This window comes from Neovison vison, chromosome 6 (genome assembly GCF_020171115.1).
Source record: "Neovison vison isolate M4711 chromosome 6, ASM_NN_V1, whole genome shotgun sequence".
NCBI lineage: Eukaryota > Metazoa > Chordata > Mammalia > Carnivora > Mustelidae > Neogale > Neogale vison.
Window position 1 is genome coordinate 68,527,889 of NC_058096.1, and position 20,003 is coordinate 68,547,891.

At 40.8% G+C, this 20,003-nt stretch overlaps 1 protein-coding gene and 1 pseudogene across 1 annotated transcript in view; one reads left to right on the forward strand and one right to left on the reverse strand.

Moving 5' to 3' along the window:
* Window positions 1-333: 333 nt before the first annotated feature.
* On the reverse strand, window positions 334-6,298 carry LOC122910071 (annotated as a pseudogene).
* An 882-nt stretch (window positions 6,299-7,180) lies between these two features.
* ATP1B3 (ATPase Na+/K+ transporting subunit beta 3) overlaps window positions 7,181-20,003 on the forward strand; it is a 46,247-nt gene continuing 33,424 nt past the window's right edge. The window contains exon 1 of the mRNA XM_044251506.1: window positions 7,181-7,479. Within this exon, the coding sequence (XP_044107441.1) occupies window positions 7,371-7,479 (109 nt within the window). The 5' untranslated portion in view covers window positions 7,181-7,370. The remainder of the gene's footprint in view (window positions 7,480-20,003) is intronic.

Genomic DNA, 20,003 nt, shown 5'->3' on the forward strand with positions numbered 1-20,003 from the left:
CCTGCTTGTGTTCCCTCTCTCACTGTGTCTTTCTCTGTCAAATAAATAAATAAATAAATAAATTTTAAAAATAATAATAAATAAATAAAAGCCTTTGTTGGAATGCTTTACGCTTTCCATAGAACAGAAACTAAAATAACCTGTTATACAATTCATCACAAATATAGTCCTCTAATTTCTTGACCATATTTATGAGTATTGTTTAAAAGATGTCTTTTGTCACAGCTAGGCCCTGCCACCACAGTGCTTGGCTGGGTTCACAAATCTGTTGTAACCTGTAGCTTCCCTGTCACTTGTCTGGCTCTCCTGTTTGGCTAAGCTGTTTCCTGGCAGTCATGAAAACCTCCTGCCACTGCCATAGCTACTGCTGCTCCTGGAACCGCCAGAGCCACCTTGGTTTCGTGGTTTGGCAAAGTTATCGGCTTCCACTACCATAGGGGCCAGAGCTGCTTCCTCCAAAATTTCCCCCTTTCATGGGTCCAAAATTTGAAGATTGATTGTTGTAATTGTCCAAATCCTTACAGCTTCCACCACCTCCATCATAACCAAATCCATTATAGCCATCCCCACTGCCCCCATAGCCACCACCACCTTGACCACCACCAAAGTTATCTCCATGACCAACCAAACCACCTCCACCCAAACCACCTCCACAGCCTCCCCCAGAGTTTCCAGAACCACTCTGACATCTTTGGCTGGGATGAAGTACTAACCATCTCTTATTTAGATAGGGCTTTCCTTACTTCATAGTTGTGGCCATTCACAAGATGAGATTTTTTTTTTTTTTAGATTATTTATTTATTTATTTGACAGAGAGAGAGGACAAGTAGGCAGAGAGGCAGACAGAGAGAGAGGGAAGCAGGCTCCCTACCAAGCCTGATGTGGGGCTCCATCCCAGGACACTGAGACCATGACCTGAGCCGAAGGCAGAGGCTTAACCCACTGAACCACCCAGCCATCTGGCAGGATGAGATTTTTGAAGAACAATCTTGTCCACAGAGCCATGGTCATAGGATGTTGCAAAAGCAAAACCTCTTTTCTTGCCACTGCCTCGGTTGGTCATGATCTCAACCACTTCAGTTTTCCCATATTGTTCAAAATAATCTCTTAGATGAGGTTCTTCACTGTCTTCTTTAATGACACCAACAAACATTTTTTCCACAGTTAAGTGGGCACCAGGTCTTTGAGAATCTTCTCTTGAGACAGCCCTCTTTGGTTCCACAACAATTCCATCTACCTTGTGAGGCCTTGCATTCCTGGCTGCCTCCACCTCCTCTACAGTGGCATAGTTGACAAACCCAAAGCCTCTGGAAGGCTTGGTGTTTGGATCTCTCATTTCCACATGGTCCGTAAGTGTTCACCCTTGCTCAGAATTGCTCCTCAGACGCTCATCAGTTGTTTCAAAACTCAACCCCCCAATGAAGAGCTTCTGCAGCTGTTCAGGCTCTTTGGGAGTCTCTGACTTAGATATGATGGCGGTGGGAGGGGGGACTTTAATGATGCTTACTCAGTGGTGTCCAGGGGCAGAAAGCACCTCTTGACAGCTCTTACCTTATTTATTATGTAAGAGAATGGGCATATCTAAATTTCCCTTCTACTCTCTCTCCTCTATGGACCTCTTGGCTTCACCACTTCACCACTCCAGCGCTACTTTTATTATTTTTTTTAGATTTTATTTATTTATTTATTTATTTGAAAGAGAGACAGTGAGAGAGAGAGCATGAGAGGGGAGAGGGTCAGAGGGAGAAGCAGACTCCCCATGAAGCAGGGAGCCTGATGCAGGACTCAACCCCAGGACTCCGGGATCATGACCTGAGCCGAAGGCAGTTGCTGAACCGACCGAGCCACTTTTATATTGTTAGAATTTATAACACTCACATTTTGTTCTGTGAATGGGCATTCAGTTGACACTAAATATTGAAAGCCAATAAAGTGTAATTATACTATTTTGCTTATGTAAATAGTATTCACTATAGAGGAAAATGCATCAGAATAGAAAAGGCAAATCTGTATCACTGGCCTACACCACTGGGAGAGATGCTTCAAACGTCAGGATTATATAATTACATTTTCAAATACTCCATTAGAAGCACCAAATAATAACATATTTTAGTTTGCTTTATATTTGGGATGCAGTTTTCCTTGCTTTTCATTTTTCCTCTTGGCAAAGGAAGCACATGCCTTCACCATATGACTGAATTTGCCCGGGATCTTGATCCCAGTCTCTGTGGCATGGAATCCACTCTCTGCCTGAGGACATTCTTCTCCAGTTCAGTATCAGTTGGTCTGCTGTACAGCTATCATTCTAGGCCTTCCTTTCATTGGGTTAGGGATCAGTGTTTCTTGGATTTTAGGCTTTTCTGATTCTTGGATTCCTTTTTCTTTTTGTTTCATCCTTAATCGATTTTTTCAGAAAGAATTTTTGAGAGGTGAGCTTTCTGAGTTCTTACATGTCTGAACATGCCTTCATTTTACCCTTATAGCTGAGCGATAGCCTAGCCAGTTACAATACTCAGCTCCGCAGAGGTCTACTGTTTTCTGGCACTGAGTGCTGTTGATGAGAAGACTAGTGCCAATTAAATTTTTGTTCTGTTGTAGTTGACCTGTTGCTTGTTCTCTGGAAGCTTTTAGAATCTTCTCTTAGTACTTAATGTACAATAAAATCATAAGTTTATGGTGACGTAGGGTTTTTTTTTTTTTTTTAATGTGGCACTTGGTAAGCCCTTTTACTCTGAAGACTCCTATCCTATCTCTAAGAAATGTTCTATTATTCCTCTCATATTTTTTCTCCTGAGTTTTCTTGTCTCCTTCTGGAACTATTAGTTGACTGTTATCTTCCCTGGATTGACCTAATACAGCTTTTTGACTTTTAAAAATATCTCTTCCCCTTTGTCTTTTTGCTTTACACTTTGGGAGATTCTCCTGACTTTTTCTTTCAGCCTTTCTGTTTACTTTTTTTTTTTTAAGATTTTATTTATTTATTTGAGAGAGTTGGGGAGTGGGGAGAAGAAGAGGGAAGACAAGCAGACTCCGTAGGACCCTGGGATCACAACAGGACCTGAAGGCACATACTTAACCACTGAGTCACCCAGGCGCCCCTGATTTTTTTAATTAGTGCAGTTATTTATATTTTAAATTTCCAAAAAATTCTTTTTTTTGTCTCTGATTGCTCTATATATCTATATGTAAATATGCATATATATATAAACTTGTTTTATGGATACATGGGCTTCTCAAATTTTCCTGAGTTCACTAGAATAATGTTTCTCTGAGGTCAGCTTCTTTTTAAGTAGTTCTTTTGAAAATTATTAAAACTATACCTTCTCTTGGTTATTTTCCAACAAGGTGAACCAGAAAAATTGCCTAACCTTTGCTCCATTAAAAAAAAAAAAAGTTCTATTATGAAAAATTTCAAAATATTATAAACTCCATGGACTTACCTAGCTTCAATAAATATCAACTTTCTGCCATTCTTGTTTCACCTATACCTTCACTTCTCCTATAAATTTTTTTAAGATTTTTTTTTTTTATTTATTTGACAAAGAAAGACATAGCAAGAGAGGAAACACAAGCAGGGGGAATGGGAGAGGGAGAAGCAGGCTTCCTGCTAAGCAGGGAGCCTGATGCTGGGCTCCACCCCAGAACCCTGGGATCATGACCTAAGCCGAAGGCAGATGCTTCCCCAGGTGCGCCTCCTGTAAATTTTTATAACCAAATTATTAAGTAGGTCATTTTAATTTATTTTTCATTTAGTAAATTATCCCATTAGATCATATCATACACTTTTTCAAAGTCACCTAATCTAACAAATGACAGTATTAAAAATTATAACAAAAAATCCTGACCATTTAACAGAGCACTTTCTATGGCTGATACTATGTCACGCTTTACAAAACCACTGGTTCATTTAATTTAAGATGATTAATAATGCAGGTGTCTACCTTTTAATCTGCAAAGGGTGTAGAGATGTTGTTTGTTAAAGGATTAGTAAAAGCATTCAATATGAAAACTAATGTGTGGACAAGGACATTTTCTATAATGAGAAATATGTGTTCATGACTATGTTTCTTGGATACAATTATGCCAACACAGTTGTAGCTGCTGTAATAAGAAAGGACTATTTCTAAGGAAATCTTAATATGCTCCTAGGGACAAATAATGGCCTTTTAGTGATTTAGTATCAAAGTCACATCAGTTATAACATCAAATTATAAATAAGATGCTGCTATAAGAACTGAAATATTTTTTTCTGTACACATGATTCTAAGATTCAGGAATAAACTAACAATTTTAGCAAATTAAGAGCCAAAAGATCTTGTTTATGCCCATAGAAGGCAGAAAATGGATTCTGCTGACTGGAGAGAATGCTCAACCAAGTGCCCCACAACTGTTTCCTCTCATTTTGATCTCATTCCACCTCATTCAGCTTTGTGAAGTTTCCCCAGAGCTCTGTTACCATTCACTGGGGAACCAGTACTGAGTAGTTGGAGGAAAGATGGGGATTTGAATCAATGTACTGTTGTTTGATAGCTTTTTGATCATGGGGAAGTTACTTAATTTCTCTAAACCCCAATTTCCTCATTTACAAAATTAGGGAAACAATAAGCAAGTAGTATAGGGCGTAGGACTTAACTATGTATAAATGATCAGTATTATTCCTGTGGGATTCACAGGTATCCTCTACAGGCAGGGTGGCAAGATTTAACAAATAAAAATACAGGATATCCAGGTAAATTTGAATTTCAGGTCGGTAATAATTTTTAGTCTAAATATATCCCAAATATTGCATGGAATATACTTATATTTAAAAATTATCCAGGGGCGCCTCGGTGGCTCAGTGGGTTAAGCCTCTGCCTTCGGCTCGTGTCATGATCTTAGGATCCTGGGATCAAGCCCTGCATCGGGCTCTCTGCTCAGTGGGGAGCCTGCTTCTCCCTCTCTCTCTGCCTGCCTCGGCCTACTTGTGATCTCTGTCAAATAAATAAATAAAATCTTTTTTTAAAAATTATCATTGTTTATCTGAAATTAAAATTTTAGCAGGAATCCTGGCAAAATAACTTTTCTTTTAAAAGAAAAATGAGGTATTAGTAAAAGTTGTGATGAAATTTGATTATTGTAGGGGCGCCTGGGTGGCTCAGTTGGTTGAGCGACTGCCTTCAGCTCAGGTCATGATCCTGGAGTTGTGGGATCCAGCCCTGCATCTGGCTCCCTGGTCAGCAAGGGGTCTGCTTCTCCCTTTGCCCTTCCCCCTCTCATGCTTGCTCTCTCTCTCTCTCTTTCATTCTCTCTCAAATAAATAAATAAAATCTTTTAAAAAGTTGATATTGTATCTGCTCAAACATGGAGGTCTCCTATTCCCCGGTACACTCAGTATTTTCTCTTCCGGGTAATACTCAAGTATCATATATCAGAGAAATAAATAGTGTCTGTATTTTGGAGTGGAATATCAACTTTTCCCCAAACTGAAATCTGTTGGATCAGTTACTATTCTAACCTAGGCATGGGTTTTCAAACTACTTGCTGAATTATATTTGTATTTAAATATTTATTTGGAAAACCACAAAGCACTACATATGAAAATCATATTGAGGACCACCAAAAATATGCAAACTACAAATCTGACAGCACTTAATCATTGAAACACTATTTGCAAAATGTTCTTGTTAACCATGTTTTCTTTGTGTGTACCAAGTAATTATTTTCCAAAATGTGCTTGTTATGAGCATACACAGAGACACACAAGATAAATAAAGCAGATGGGTTTTATATTTTATTTCAATCAGACTGTACTTCTTAACCTCTTACCTAAACTAAAAAGCCTGTTATCAACCCTGCTAATTTGTAGTTAAATTTTTAATGAGATAAAAATAGCTTTGCTAAAGGCAAGGTGGCTGGGAATTACGTTACAGTAATATAGTCTTCTACTTCTTTTCCATTGGTGAGAGACGTACTCCGTGATTCCTTCCTTCAATAAGCAAAGTGAGGAAACAAGAGATGCCAGAATCTCTTTACCCATTACTCCTTTAAAGCATTTGCAAGCTGTGTTTAAACTTCCAGATGGATTATAATGCAATTATTCCAAAATATAATATGCGTGCTACAGTTCCTCGTTCGTAATTTATTTGCCAATAAAATAGGAGCGGTGCTCCATTTATTTTTCCTTAAAAAACGCCCCTTCTGCCCTAACTCCTCTATTTCTTTCCATTCTGTCGCCCCGGTCGCCGTGCCCTGTACTCTTCAGCTCCATCTCGTGTAGAAGAACGTCGGCTGCACCCTCAGCTCCCACCCCCGGGAGCATCCACCGCAGTGGGAAAGATGAAAAGCCGGGAACTTTATGTAGGAATCAATGCTAAACGAAGAAATGATTTCCTGTAGACCCTGTCTCAGCAAAAGCAGGTCTTACAGCTGGCAGGAAACGCAGGAAAGCCTACATACTCATTTCCTACGTACATTCAACTGAATCTGGAGAAAATTCGACTGTTCAGTTATTACTTAGCTATACTTGGGATGGAATTTCCATTGGCCCGCGATTCCCGGTGAACCCCTTCAGAAGAGCCAGGCAAGGACGTTCTCCGAGCAGTAGGATGCCCTACATACACGAGCTGCCTCGCGGGACCCTGCGGCGGATTGAGTCACGTCACAGAGCCCAAAAGAGAACGCCGGAAACGGTGTGCGAGGCCGTTCTGGGAGAGGGTGGGGAAGTCCCCTCCTCAGTGCAGACTACCCGGGCTGACAGGAGCCGCTTCGGTGTTCTCCGGTCCCGCGTCACCTCAGGCAAGAAGCTGAGGGGCCGTGGTGCCCGGTTGCCCCCAGCATCTCCCCAGACTCCTCCTGAGAAACCTGCGGGTCAGGAGCGCACACCTTTGGCTCGTTATTATAAATTTGCTTATGAAGCCCTCCTGACTTTTAAAGTTGCCTAGTGTGGTTTCTGCCTCCTCTGACCAGGGGTAAGGGAGGCCCGAGCGTCCCGCGGTGGGGCGGGGAGGCGCTCCGCTGGGGGGGGGGGGAGGGGAGGGAAGCGGGTGGCGGGGCCGCGCGGGGCGGGGCCGCGGCCCGGGGCGGGGCGTCCTTGGCGAAACGAGCGGCGCCGGGCGGCGGGCGGGAGGCAGTGGCGGCGGCGGCGGCGGCGCGGGCAGAGCGGCTCGCGGATTGGTTGCGGCGGGCGGAGACGTCAGGCTCCCGCGGCCCGAGCGGCCGCCGGGCTCGCGGGGCGCAGTAGGCTCGAGTGCGCTCCGCAGCGAGGTGGTGTTTTCGGCCGTCCCGCTGTCCGCTGCCGCCGGGCTGTGCCGCTTGAGCCGGGACGCGCCTCCGCGCTCCTTGCCGCCTCCATCCCCGCGGCCGCCGCTCCCCTCGCCGTCTGCACCCACACCATGACGAAGAAAGAGAAGAAGTCCTTCAACCAGAGCCTAGCCGAGTGGAAGCTCTTCATCTACAACCCGACCACCGGAGAGTTTCTGGGGCGCACCGCCAAGAGCTGGGGTGAGCGGGCGGCGGTTGGGCGCCGGGGCCGGCCGCGGTCCGGGGGACGCCGGGCGGGGTCGGGTGGGAAAGGAAAGGCGGGAGATGGCTCCCCGCGCGGGGCCCTTAGAGCGGCCGCAGAGTCCGCCGCCCACAGCGGTTTTCGGCCGGGGCTGCCAGACTCTCGTAAGGGCGGCGGCGGAGGAGGGGCCGCGCGGCCCCATTCATTTCTAGCGTGGCGGGCGGGCCGCCGCTAGTTCCCGAGGCGGCAGGGCCCGCAGGCAGCCCCCGCCGGGCGCCGAGCGCACGTGCTGCTCCGGCCTCCCGCCCCGAGCGGCGCTGGAGGCCGGGGACCCCTGCCCGGAGCCGAGCCCCGAGCGTGCGGGGGCCGAGCGCCCGGGCCTCCCTTTGTACCGAGCGCGCCGTCCGGGAGAGGCCCTGGCAGAGGCTGCCGGTGGCGCCCAGCGGTTCGGGGAAGCCAGACCCTGCCCCACGCCCGGGGAGAGGAAATTTCCACTCTCGCCGCTATCTTGTGACTCGACCACGCTGCCACCCGGGTCGGAAGAGTGCGAGTGAGTGTTAAGTGGGTGGGTGGCACGAATGTGCCGCGGTGAGTTAATTACCCAAGTATTTGGTACACGAAAATGCTCGAGTTTGGACAGTGAAAAGACCGTAAAAAGGTTGATTCCTGCCTGATTCCTTTTTAATTACAGACGTTTTCTTCCTAGCAAATAGACTTCTTTTGGGGTACGTAAATCCCAGGTGGCACAGTTTTTTGTGCCTTCAAAGCGTGTGATGGTTGTGTATGTCTTTTTTGTGTATGAGTTCTTTGTTTTAAAAAAATATTTAAATCATCCACCAATGTAGTACTCCTTCAGGGTGTCTCTTTTTTTTTCTTCCGAAAAATTGTATTAATGTCTGAATAAGGGCTAGTGCTTTTTTCTTTATTTTTTTTCCCCTGCCTTTTGAAAAACGTTTTAGTGGGTCTTGACCTCCTTTTTTCTGGGAGAGAATAAATTTCTAGAGTGGGAGAACTATTCGGGCACGACATCTTTAAGAGAAGCATGAAGAGAGTAAATTAGCTATGACTCAGAAAATAAACCGTTGCTACTGACTGAAGTCGGCTCCTCCGGAGTGGAAAGTCGGCTTAAAGTCCTATCACAAGCTGAAAGGGGCCTTGGAGGTTTTTTAGCCCAATTCCCAGTTTAGAGATGAGAAAAATGAGATCTAAAGAGGTTGTGATTTTGCTTTGTGTGAAATTACATATTCCACAGAGCCAAGAAAAGAACCCAGTTGTCCTTTAATCCTAGTCCAGCGGTTTTATTATTTTACAGATGCCTTGCCTAACTAACACTTCATGATTTTTATTTAGATAGTTGTCTTTTGGGAACCCACTAATGTGAAGAGGAATTATATCTTGCATCCGGAGTTAAAAGGTGGGGGGGGATGAAGTTATTATTGCTTCTAGAATGTGCTACCTTTTTGCTAAAGGAATTTTTGGGTGGTGGAGAGAGCCATTAATGTTTGTAGACTATCTTCCTCAGTGCCTTCTCATTTCCAGTAACAAGTACCTTCATTTTTTGTTAGAATGACATTTCTTACTGCAGAGTGCTTCTTGTCTAACCTTTGTATTTATATGATGTTGAGGTTGAGATTTTATTGGGTATATGCACTTACATAAATAATGTGCACAAGTGGTCAAAGGTAGTCAGTCATTATATAAGGGCAGCCACAGTACTACGAGTAAAGTTGGGATTTATTTTAGAAGGATTAAAGCAAGACCTTTTTTCAAAATTGAAAATAAATATTAACTCTTAACAAATAGTACATTTCTGAGTTTATTGGAATAGTAGTAAACCAGTGCAAAATGTCATAAATTGTCTGCAATCTTATCCCAACATAAGGGCATTTCTCCAATGATAAATGTGGGTGTGGTTTGAAGAGGCTGAAGTCCATACTCCATTCTCCAAGGCTGTGTGTCCTCATGCGTGGGGAGTCTGCTTGGAAAAAGGGGTATCTTGCTCTAATTTTCAGAAAGGCACTGTACCGGCTAGCTGCCTGATCTCATCACTACAAAGATGTCTGCTATTAATATTTTGGTATACATCTGGGCAAACTTCAAAGGGTGTTATGTTAGTTTTTTTAAAAGAAAAGAAATCCTTCAGTAAGTGTTGCTTTATAGTTTTTTTTTTTTTAACTTATTTTAGAGAGAGAGCTGGGGGGAGGGGCAGAGGGAGAGAATCTTTCAAGCAGACACTCTTCCCCCCACCCGATAAGGAAGGAGCCTGTACCTGGGACTCCATCCAAGACCCTTGGGATTTTAACCTGAGCCAAAACCAAGAGACGGTGGCCCAATTGACTGAGCCACCCAGGGACCCTTATTATTTTGAGTATATTTTGGGCATCTTACCAATTTTTATTAAAAAATATTTATTTATTTGACAGATCACAAGTGGGCAGAGAGGCAGGCAGAGAGAGAGGGAGAAGCAGGCTCCCTGCTGAGCAGAGAGCCCACTGCCGGGGCTCCATCTCAGGACCCTGGGAGTTGAAGGCAGAGGCTTTAACCCACTGAGCCACCCAGGCGCCCCGCATCTTACCATTTTAATAAAGATCTATATCATCATTTTAATGGCTAATGTTTTATTGCATGGTTCCATGTACTACGTGATTTTTAAAAACAAACATGTTTATTAATATATGTAGTTTATGTATTCGTGGGAGATATCCAGGGAAAGATGAGTATCTCCTGATTTTTTTACCAGTAATTTATTGTATATACTGGTCTCTCCTCCCAGTCTCTTCAGCCTTGAGCATACATTATTATAAATTTATTTCTTGAGATATGTTTCTGCTAGTGGAATTTCAAGGTCCTATATGGTATGTGTAACCTTTACGTTTTAGAAATGTGTTTTTTATTTTATTTGTTTTTAGAAACTGATTTGCAGTTTTTTTCTAGTTGCTTTTAAATTTAAATGTGGGAGGGAGTACTTTTTTTTTTTTTTAACTTTGGTAAAATTGCTGTATCTGCTGGTATGTAGAAAAAAGCCTTCTCAAAAAAAAAAAAAAAAGAAAAAAGCCTTCTCTACCCTAAGGATTTTATAAAGGATATAAAAGACTTTATAGGGATATATTAAAAGCATATATTTTTTATGGGGGAGAGGGGCAGAGGGAGCGAGAAAATCTAAGCAAGCTTCATGCCCAGTGCAGAGCCTGATACAATCCCACCACCCTGAGATCATGACCAGAGCCAAAATCAATAGTTGGATGTTTAACTGATAGTCACTCAGGTTCCCCTAAAACCACAGATTTAAGTAGTTTTGGCATTTACACTTGGGATAAATGAAAATACTGCAGGTTACACCACATTGCCTTATTGGCAATGGCTATGTAAAATACTTGAATTTTTAAGATTTTATTTTTTTAAGCAATCTCTATACCCAACCGGACACTCAAACCCACAACCCTGGGATCATGAGTTACATGCATGCTGTACTTACCAAGCTGGCTGGGCATCCCTGTGTAAAAGATTTTGAGTAGCTTTTTGAATGTTGGGCAGTTTCAAAATCATTACATTTGATCTTCACAACAACCTTCTAAAGTAAAGCACACTGTAGGTGATCAAAGTGTACCTAGAGTTGGTTTCTTAGGCTGAACAGTAAGGATACATCAGGAGTAAGTAATTGTCATGTATGAAAACACAGGACAAAGAAAATTTAGCATCTTGTGATTTATGTTGCAAATATTAAACCTAAATGCATTATATATAATTAGACATAAATGCATTATATATAATTAGAGTGAAAGCGTAGAGATCCTCTACTGTTATTTATACTGGAATGGATGATGTGTTGCAGTTAACATTTTTAAGAATAATGAAATAGAATAGTAAAAATACCATTTTATTCTACCTAATAAGTTTATTCTAAGGAAACATATTTCATGAAGCTTTTCTGTATTTTGTATATACAGATAACCCCTATGTAAAATGTGTTTCTTATTATGACTCACAGTCAAAAACTTGAAAGCCACTAATCTAGCCCTGTGCCCTCATTTCATAGGTGAGAAAATTGAACTCATGGGTCTGATTTGTCAAAGTTTACTCAGGAGTAGATCCTTGGCCTTTAGACTACCTCCAAGGCCAGACCATTTTTGGTTTTTTTGTTTGTTTGTTTTTGTATTTAAGATTTTATTTATTTATTTGACAGAGAGATCAAAAGTAGGCAGAGAGAGGGGGAAGCAGACTCCCTGTTGAGCAGAGAGCCCTATGTGGGGCTCAATCCCAGGACCCTGAGATCATAACCTGAGCTGAAGGCAGAAGCTTAACCACTGAGCCACCCAGGCACCCCTGTTTTGTTTTTTTTAACTGCTACAACTTAATGTCATTTAATGACGTCTGTTGTGGGCTTCTTCGGAGTTCATTATCTTAAGGCTATCTGTCAGTAGATGCTTTATGTTCATACTAACTTAAAACTTGAGTTGCTGATCTCTAAGCACAGTCAGGATTCTGGAATTAACACCTACACTTTGTTCACGTGCCTTTTCTTTTATAGATCTATGAAGTGCCATTTTCTCAGTCACCTGCTCCCATTCTGGGTCATGCCTCAGTAAATGCTCTGCCTTGGAGATCACACTCCATCCCATCTTGGGTGTTTGACTGTAGGGGAGAAGGCAAGTGTGTTTATTTTCCCAGTATCACATAGTTTTGTAAGATGTTGTTCTTTGTCCTGTGGAGTGTGACATATTAAAAAGAAACTTTACAAAAATGTGCGCTGTTGGGAAAGTAACAGGACTTGCCTTACCCTGTGTGCAGGCTAAAAATGAAGGTCAGTGGTGGGTGTGGCAGCGGCAGCAGCAGAGGCATACTGAGCCATCACCCAGCAGGAGACAGCACTTCCTGGACTGGTAGTAGAAGGGAGGGGATGGGGTAAGTTTGTGTGTTATATTCTAGATGTTGTAATTATGGTAGTTTGTGTTTTACTGTTAAGTAGCAACCTTCCTCTGTCCCCATATTAATTATTTTAAATTGACTTTCCAGTTCATATCTATAGAATTAAATTAGTTGTAGTAAAAGAAGTTTAAAAACCCTCCTGTCTTTCGTAGCAGTATTTCCATGTATTTGTCATGTTTGATTAAAGACCAGTCATTTAACACTGATTGTATAATGGAAGGGAGAAAAACTAACCCTAAAACATAAGTCATGGGTAATCTTTAACCACTTAAATAACCACTATTAACATTTTAATAGTTTATTTCATTTTTGTAAATAGATTTTTTTTAATGTATAAATAAAAATTTAAAATACAGAGTTAGATACCTAGTTTTACCACTTAACATTTAGGGAAAATGGTTTTTATTCCTTTGCCACCTCAGAGGTTGATGATGTGTTGGGAGTAACCTTGGTGCCCTCTCCATCATGTCTGTGGGTACCGTCCACGTATCCTGCTAGAATTATTATCTCTATGTTAAGATTCCCAAATCTATATCTGTAGTTGGTATGGCTTTTTTATGTTAATACAACCAACTTCCTGACAGAGAGCTTCAATTAAATGTTTCATAGGACTATGAAGTGCTTCACACACCTCTTCATGTAAATCTCTGTTACCTTCAGGGGCTCCTTAGCATGACACACACACACCTCATAATCTCACTGACTTGTTTCTGTCTTGTCATCTCTTTCTACCATTCTCTGGCCCTTCTGGTCCTCTTTCCTAGCTTTTGAGTGTTCTCTTTTCTTCTCCTTGGCCTGGGTACTCAGGCTTTGGTAGCCTGATCTCTGGTAAATGTCTTTGAGCCCCTCTTTACTTTAAGACTGTGTCAGGTGCTCCTGTGTATCCCATAATAGTTTTTTTTCTGTTACAGCATTTATGATTTTTTTTGTAGTAGTGTTTTTGCCCATTTACTAGAATATAAGTTCTTATTCACTCAACTTTTTTTTATATTTTCTTTTCTTTTTTCTTTTTTAATTTTTTATTTTTTATAAACATATATTTTTATCCCCAGGGGTACAGGTCTGTGATATTCACTCAATTTTGATTCCCTAACACTGAGCCTGTTGCTCAGCACTTAGTAGGAAGGTAATAAGAATAGGTTGAATGAATGAGCACTATTATGAAATATTTCCATGTAATTAGTCTTTTCACAGTCTTTTTTTTTTCTTTTACATATTTTATTTATTTATCTGACAGCACAAGCAGGGGGTAGCAGCAGGCAGAGGGAGAGAGAGAGAGAGAAGTAGGCTCCCTGCTGAGCAAGGAGCTCAGTGTGGAATCTCCAGACCCTGGTATCATGTGGATCTCCAGACCCTGGTATCATGACCTAGGCTGAAGGTAGACACTTAACTGAATGAACCACCCAGGCACCCCATTTTTGCAACTTTTTAAAAAATGTTCTTTGGTTTGGGCATCCTACCCGCCTTTTTTAATACCACTGAGTTTTCATAGAAGTTCAGTGTTGAGATGAAGCTTCCACTTAACTTTGTCTTTGGAGATTCAGCTGAGTTTGTGGCATGTCTGAGTGGTGCATCTGATTAGGATAACAGGAATACGGTTATTATCCAGGTCTGCTTTCTGCCTTATTGCTCTATTCAGCTTCTTATACTGCTGTAATGAGACCTGCATGAAGGTTGTTTTTTGTTTGTTTGTTTTTTTTTAAGTTCTCTCAGATTTAATGGGCATTTATGTAACCGTGTTTTCTGCCCTGCAAGGTGCTTTACTAATTATTTCTGAAAAAAATTATTTAGCTTAGCAACCTCTCACATACCTGTTTAAACTTTGTAACTTAGTTGTTTATAGACTGCCTCTTATTTGTGGCTTCTGCTTAGTATTATGTTAATGCCTTAGTAAGGTATGACTTTGGGACTGACCCACGTCCAAGGCATAAGGTACTTTTCTTTGGCAGGTTCTGACCTGTAATTAATTAGTGGCCCTTTATGTACTCTTAACACCACTCCCCACCCAGTACCTCTCTAATCATTTCTGATTGCTTCCTGTCTGTTTTTCCTTGTCTCATTTCCTAAATGTGTATTTCCCAGCTGCTGTCTTTCCTTGTTTTCTCCTCATCTTCTTCCCTTGCAATCTCATAAAACAATTGCAAAGATCACTCACACATTTTACTTGGTTAACATGTCTCTGATTTAGTTGCTTCCTGTATATCTCAGAAACCTGAGAGGGAGAGGTTTAGATATCGTGACTAGCTCTGTTATTACCTTATATATCATCTGGTAAACAGCTTTTTTCCCCTTCCTCTACTGAAGTTCTTGTGAGTTGCTCCTATATTTACAGTTTTTGAAAATAGGAATCACTATGTTTTTCTTAATTTGGGCTCTAAACCTGGCCAGATCATGCCAGTTCTACATCTGTAATGTCTCTTAAATCTGTGATCTACAGATTGTTACTACTATTGTTACATTGTTACTACTAAGATTAATCAGGAATTAACTACCTCTGCCCTACCCCTGCCTCCCCCCACCTTATCTTATGAAAACCCACATTCAGAGGGAAATCAGGGTGTTCACTTTTCATAGCTTCATAATACTAACCACCTGTTTGAAATTTCATGGTTCTTAACACTCCCTCTCAACCCTGGCCCCACTGTGTCAGGATCTGGTAGTGCCTTTTCTCATAAATTCTCTGATTAAAAACTTAAAGCACCAGATGAAGAGCTTTTGTGACTTTTCCATAGTTGCTCCAATTTCAGGTAGACAGTTGGCTTTCCAATTTTTAGCTGCTATTAAAAAAAATGTTGTAGTGTTGTTGACTTTGGGGAAGGTGAGCTCTTAACTCCTGAGGTATCCCCCAGAAAGATCCAAGGAGTCCGCTGGAATCATTGTGACCTAAACCAGTGTAACTTCATTGCTATCAGGTTATTTTTAAAGCTACAGCTTTGATTGTGTTACTTCCTGTTCCCCAAAATTGTGTTTGGATCCCCACTGCTTTCAGAAGGTTTAAATAATTTCCAAACATCCTGGCATTCCAGGCTTATTACATACTGGCTTAGAACTAAGTTTCCAACCTTATAACCTGTCGTTGCCCACCTTATTCCAGTAGTATACCACATGTCATAGGGTGCATCTAGAATTCTCTGTTCATTCCCTCCCCCGTACCCTTCCTCTCTGCATCATAAATTCTTCCCTACTTTGGAGACCTTTGAGTGTCAGCTATCTCAAGCATTTTTCTGATATATGCCTGGTGAAAATAACACCACATTTGTCTCGTATAACACCTAAAACTTTGTTTCCTGGATTATGGCTGTTTATATGCATTGCTCCTATTAACTAGGTGTTCTCATAGATCAGAATTTACATTTGCATATCCCCCTAACATCTAACACATAGTAAGAGCACCTTTTTTTGTTCTGATTTTGGAAGCACAAATTGTTATTTACTTGCGATTCACCTATTTCTTGGACTAAAGGTGAGAGTATTATATGTTAATTGGTATAGCTGCACACAGAAAGTCTTAATTTTTATGTGAAGGTATAATTCCCCTTACCTTACCATGGTTCTGCCCCACTAACTAATTCATTTAAAATTTTCCAGATAGGGCACCGTAGTAAAAGTGAGCCTGATATGTATATGTTTTTACTTCATGAATCAGGATATACCAATATCCTGAGATGACCAGACAAGGACTCAGAATATAGACCTAATTTCTAGTTCCACACATCAACTAAGCTTAGGTAACTCATTTAAAATCTCTTGGTTTTAGTTTCTTCTGTAGGAGAAAAGTTGCAGAAGATAGTTTCTAAATGTAACTTTGAAATGAAAATGAAAAAAAAAAAAAAGGTATATAAATGCTTTATTAGAGGAGCAGGCAGCAAGCTTTTTCTTTTAAGGGACCAAATAATACTTAAGGCTTTTCCAGCCATTTGGTGTCTGTTGCAGCTACTCAGCTCAGCTATTGTGGCTTGAAAATGGCAATAGACCATTTGTACACCAATGGACCTAGCTAGGTTTCAAGACTTTATTTACAACAACAGGCAGCTACTGTGGTTTGCTGACCTCTTTAGAAGTTGGTGTCAGTGTAGGCTGTTGTAAGAAATCTGAACTGGTCTTAAATGAGATGTAGACTCTTGGCTTGTTCTTTTCAAATAATGAAAGTAACACTGTTGTTTGAATTTTTATAGTACAGATGTGAATATTCAGTAAGTCCATTGTCCTCTTCAGCTTCTTTCCTGGGGTAATATTGTTAACAGTAATTTTTTTTTTCATTTTTTTTTTTAACAGTAATGATTTTTAAAATGTTTATCCACTTGGGATAAAGGTCTGGCGGTATTTTATAAAAGTAAATGTATACCTACTCCATGACCCAGCAGTTCTACTCCTAGGTGTTTACCCAAGAGAAATAAAAACATATATTCACGAAAATACTTGTACAAGAATGTTTCATAGTAGCTTCAACTGGAAACAGCCCAGATGTCCATCAGCAGGAGAATAGGTAAACAAACTTGTATGTCCAAACAGCAGAATACTACTCAACGGTAAAAAGGAACGAACTATGGATACGCAGAACAGGGATGGATTTCACAATTAGGCTGAGCAGGAAAGAAGCTTTACCTAAGAGAATACATACAATATGACTTCATTTATATGAATTCTAAAGCAAGCAACACTTATGATGGGAAAAGGCCCAGAATGTTGTTTCCTTTAAGGCAGTGGTCATGGGGATTGGGAGGGGGCACCAGAGAACTTGGTAGCATCATCTAATATTATGTCTCTTGCTGGGGGCTTAGATTATATAGGATATATTTATCAAAGCCCTTTTTAAAAAAAGTTTTTAAATTTTAGTTAACACATTGTGTAATATTTCAGGTGTACAATACAGTGATTCAGCACTTCCATACAACACCAGTGCTCCTCACAAGTGCCCTCCTTAATCCCCATCACCTGTTTTACTCATCCCCCCACCCACCTCCTACAGGTAACGATCAGTTTGTTCCTTGTAGTTTAGTATGTCTTTCTCTTTATTCCCTTTGGTCCTTTGTTTTGTTTTGTTTTTTTCTTTGTTTTGTTTCTTTAATTCCACATATGAGTAAGATCATATGGTATGTAGTCTTTGACTTATTTCACTTAGCATAATACTCTCTTCCTCTACCCATGTTGTTGCAAATAGCAAGTTTTCATTCTTTTTTTATGGCTGAGTAACGTGCCTGTGTCTGTGTGTGTGTGTATGCTGTACGTACCACATCTTCTTTACCCACTCAGCGATTGATGGACACTTGGACTGTTTCCATGATTTGGCTATTGTGGATAAACATAAGAGTTCATGTATCCCTTCGAATTAGTATTTTTGTATTCTTCGAGTAAACACCTAGTAGTGTAATTGCTGGATTATAGGGTAGTTCTATTTTTTTTTTTTAAGATTTTTAAAAAAATAATTAAAAAAAAATTTTTAATAAACATATAATGTGTTATTAGCCCCAGGGGTACAGGTCTGTGAATCACCAGGTTTATACACTTCACAGCACTCACCATAGCACATACCCTCCCCAGTGCCCATTACCCCACCACCCTCTCCCTACCCTCCTCCCCCAGCAACCCTCAGTTTGTTTTGTGAGATTAACAAGTCTCTTTTGGTTTGTCTCCCTCCCAATCCCATCTTGTTTCATTTATTCTTTTCCTACCCTCCAAACCCTCCACGTTGCATCTCCACTTCCTCATATCAGGAAGATCATGTGATAGTTGTCTTTCTCTGATTGACTTATTTCGCTAAGCATAATACCCTCTAGTTCCATCCACGTTATTGCAAATGGCAAGGTTTCATTTCTTTTGAAGGCTGCATAGTATTCCATTGTGTGTGTGTGTGTGTGTGTGTGTGTGTGTATGTATATATGCATATATATATACAACATCTTCTTTATCCATTCATCTGTTGATGGACATCTAGGTTCTTTCCATAGTTTGGCTATTGTGGACATTGCTGCTATAAACATTCAGGTGCATGTGGCCCTTTGGACCACTACATTTGTATCTTTAGGGTAAATACTCAGTAGTGCAATTGCTGGGTTGTAGGGTATCTCTATTTTCAACTTTGTGAGGAACCTCCATGCTGTTTCCCAGAGTGGTTGCACCAGCTTGCATTCCCACCAGCAGTGTAGGAGGGCTCCCCTTTCCCCGAATCCTCACCAGCACCTGTCATTTCCTGACTTGTTAATTTTAGCCATTCTGACTGGTGTGAGGTGATATCTCATTGTGGTTTTGATTTGTATTTCCCTGATGCCGAGTAATGTTGAGCATTTTTTCATGTGTCTGTTGGCCATCTGGATGTCTTCTTTGCAGAAATGTCTGTTCATGTCCTCTGCGCATTTCTTGATTGGATCATTTGTTCTTTGGGTGTTGAGTTTGATAAACTCTTTATAGATTTTGGATACTAGCCGTTTATCTGATATGTCATCTGCAAATATCTTCTCCCATTCTGTCAGTTGTCTTTTGGTTTTGTTAACTGTTTCCTTTGCTGTGCAAAAGCTTTTGATCTTGATGAAGTCCCAATGGTTCATTTTTGCCTTTGCTTCCCTTGCCTTTGGCGATGTTCCTAGGAAGAAGTTGCTGCGGCTGAGGTCGAAGAGGTTGCTGCCTGTGTTCTCCTTAAGGATTTTGATGGATTCCTTTCTCACATTGAAGTCCTTCATCTATTTTGAGTCTATTTTCATGTGTGGTGTAAGGAAATGGTTCAATTTCATTTTTCTGCATGTGGCTGTCCAATTTTCCCAACACCATTTCTTGAAGAGGCTGTCTTTTCTCCATTGAACATTCTTTCCTGCTTTGTCGAAGATTAGTTGACCATAGAGTTGAGGGTCTATTTCTGGGCTCTCTATTCTGTTCCGTTGATCTATGTATCTGTTTTTGTGTCAGTACCATACTCTCTTGATGATGACAGCTTTGTAATAGAGCTTGAAGTCTGGAATTGTGATGCCACCAACTTTGGCTTTCTTTTTCAATATTCCTCTGGCTATTCGAGGTCTTTTCTGGTTCCATATAAATTTTAGGATTATTTGTTCCATTTCTTTGAAAAAAATGCATGGTATTTTGTAAGATTTTATTTTTAAGTAATCTCTCTGCCCAGCAACGTGAAGCTTGAGCTCACAACCCTGAGATCTGGAATCACATGCTGTGTATAGACTGAACCAGCCAGGCACCCTGGTAGTTCTGTTTATTTTATTTATTTTTTTTTGAGACCCTCCATACTGTTTTCCAGAGTAGCTGCACCAGTTTGCATTCCCCCCAACAGTATAAGAGGTTTTCCCTTTTCCACATCCTCACCAACACCTTTTGTTTTTTATGTTGTTGATTTTAGTCATTCTGACAGGTGTGGGGTGATATTTCATTGTTGTTTTGATTTGCATTTTCCTAATAAGTGATGTTGCACATCGTTTCATGTGTCTGTTGGCCATCTGTATGTCTTCAAGGCAAAAATGTCTATTCATGTCTTCTGCCCATTTTTTAATTGGGTTATTCATCTTTTGGGGTGGGATTGTCAATCCATCTAATAGCACGTTAGAGATTTGTTGTGTATTTCATTAAATGTGATGTTTCTCCAATTTTAGTTAAT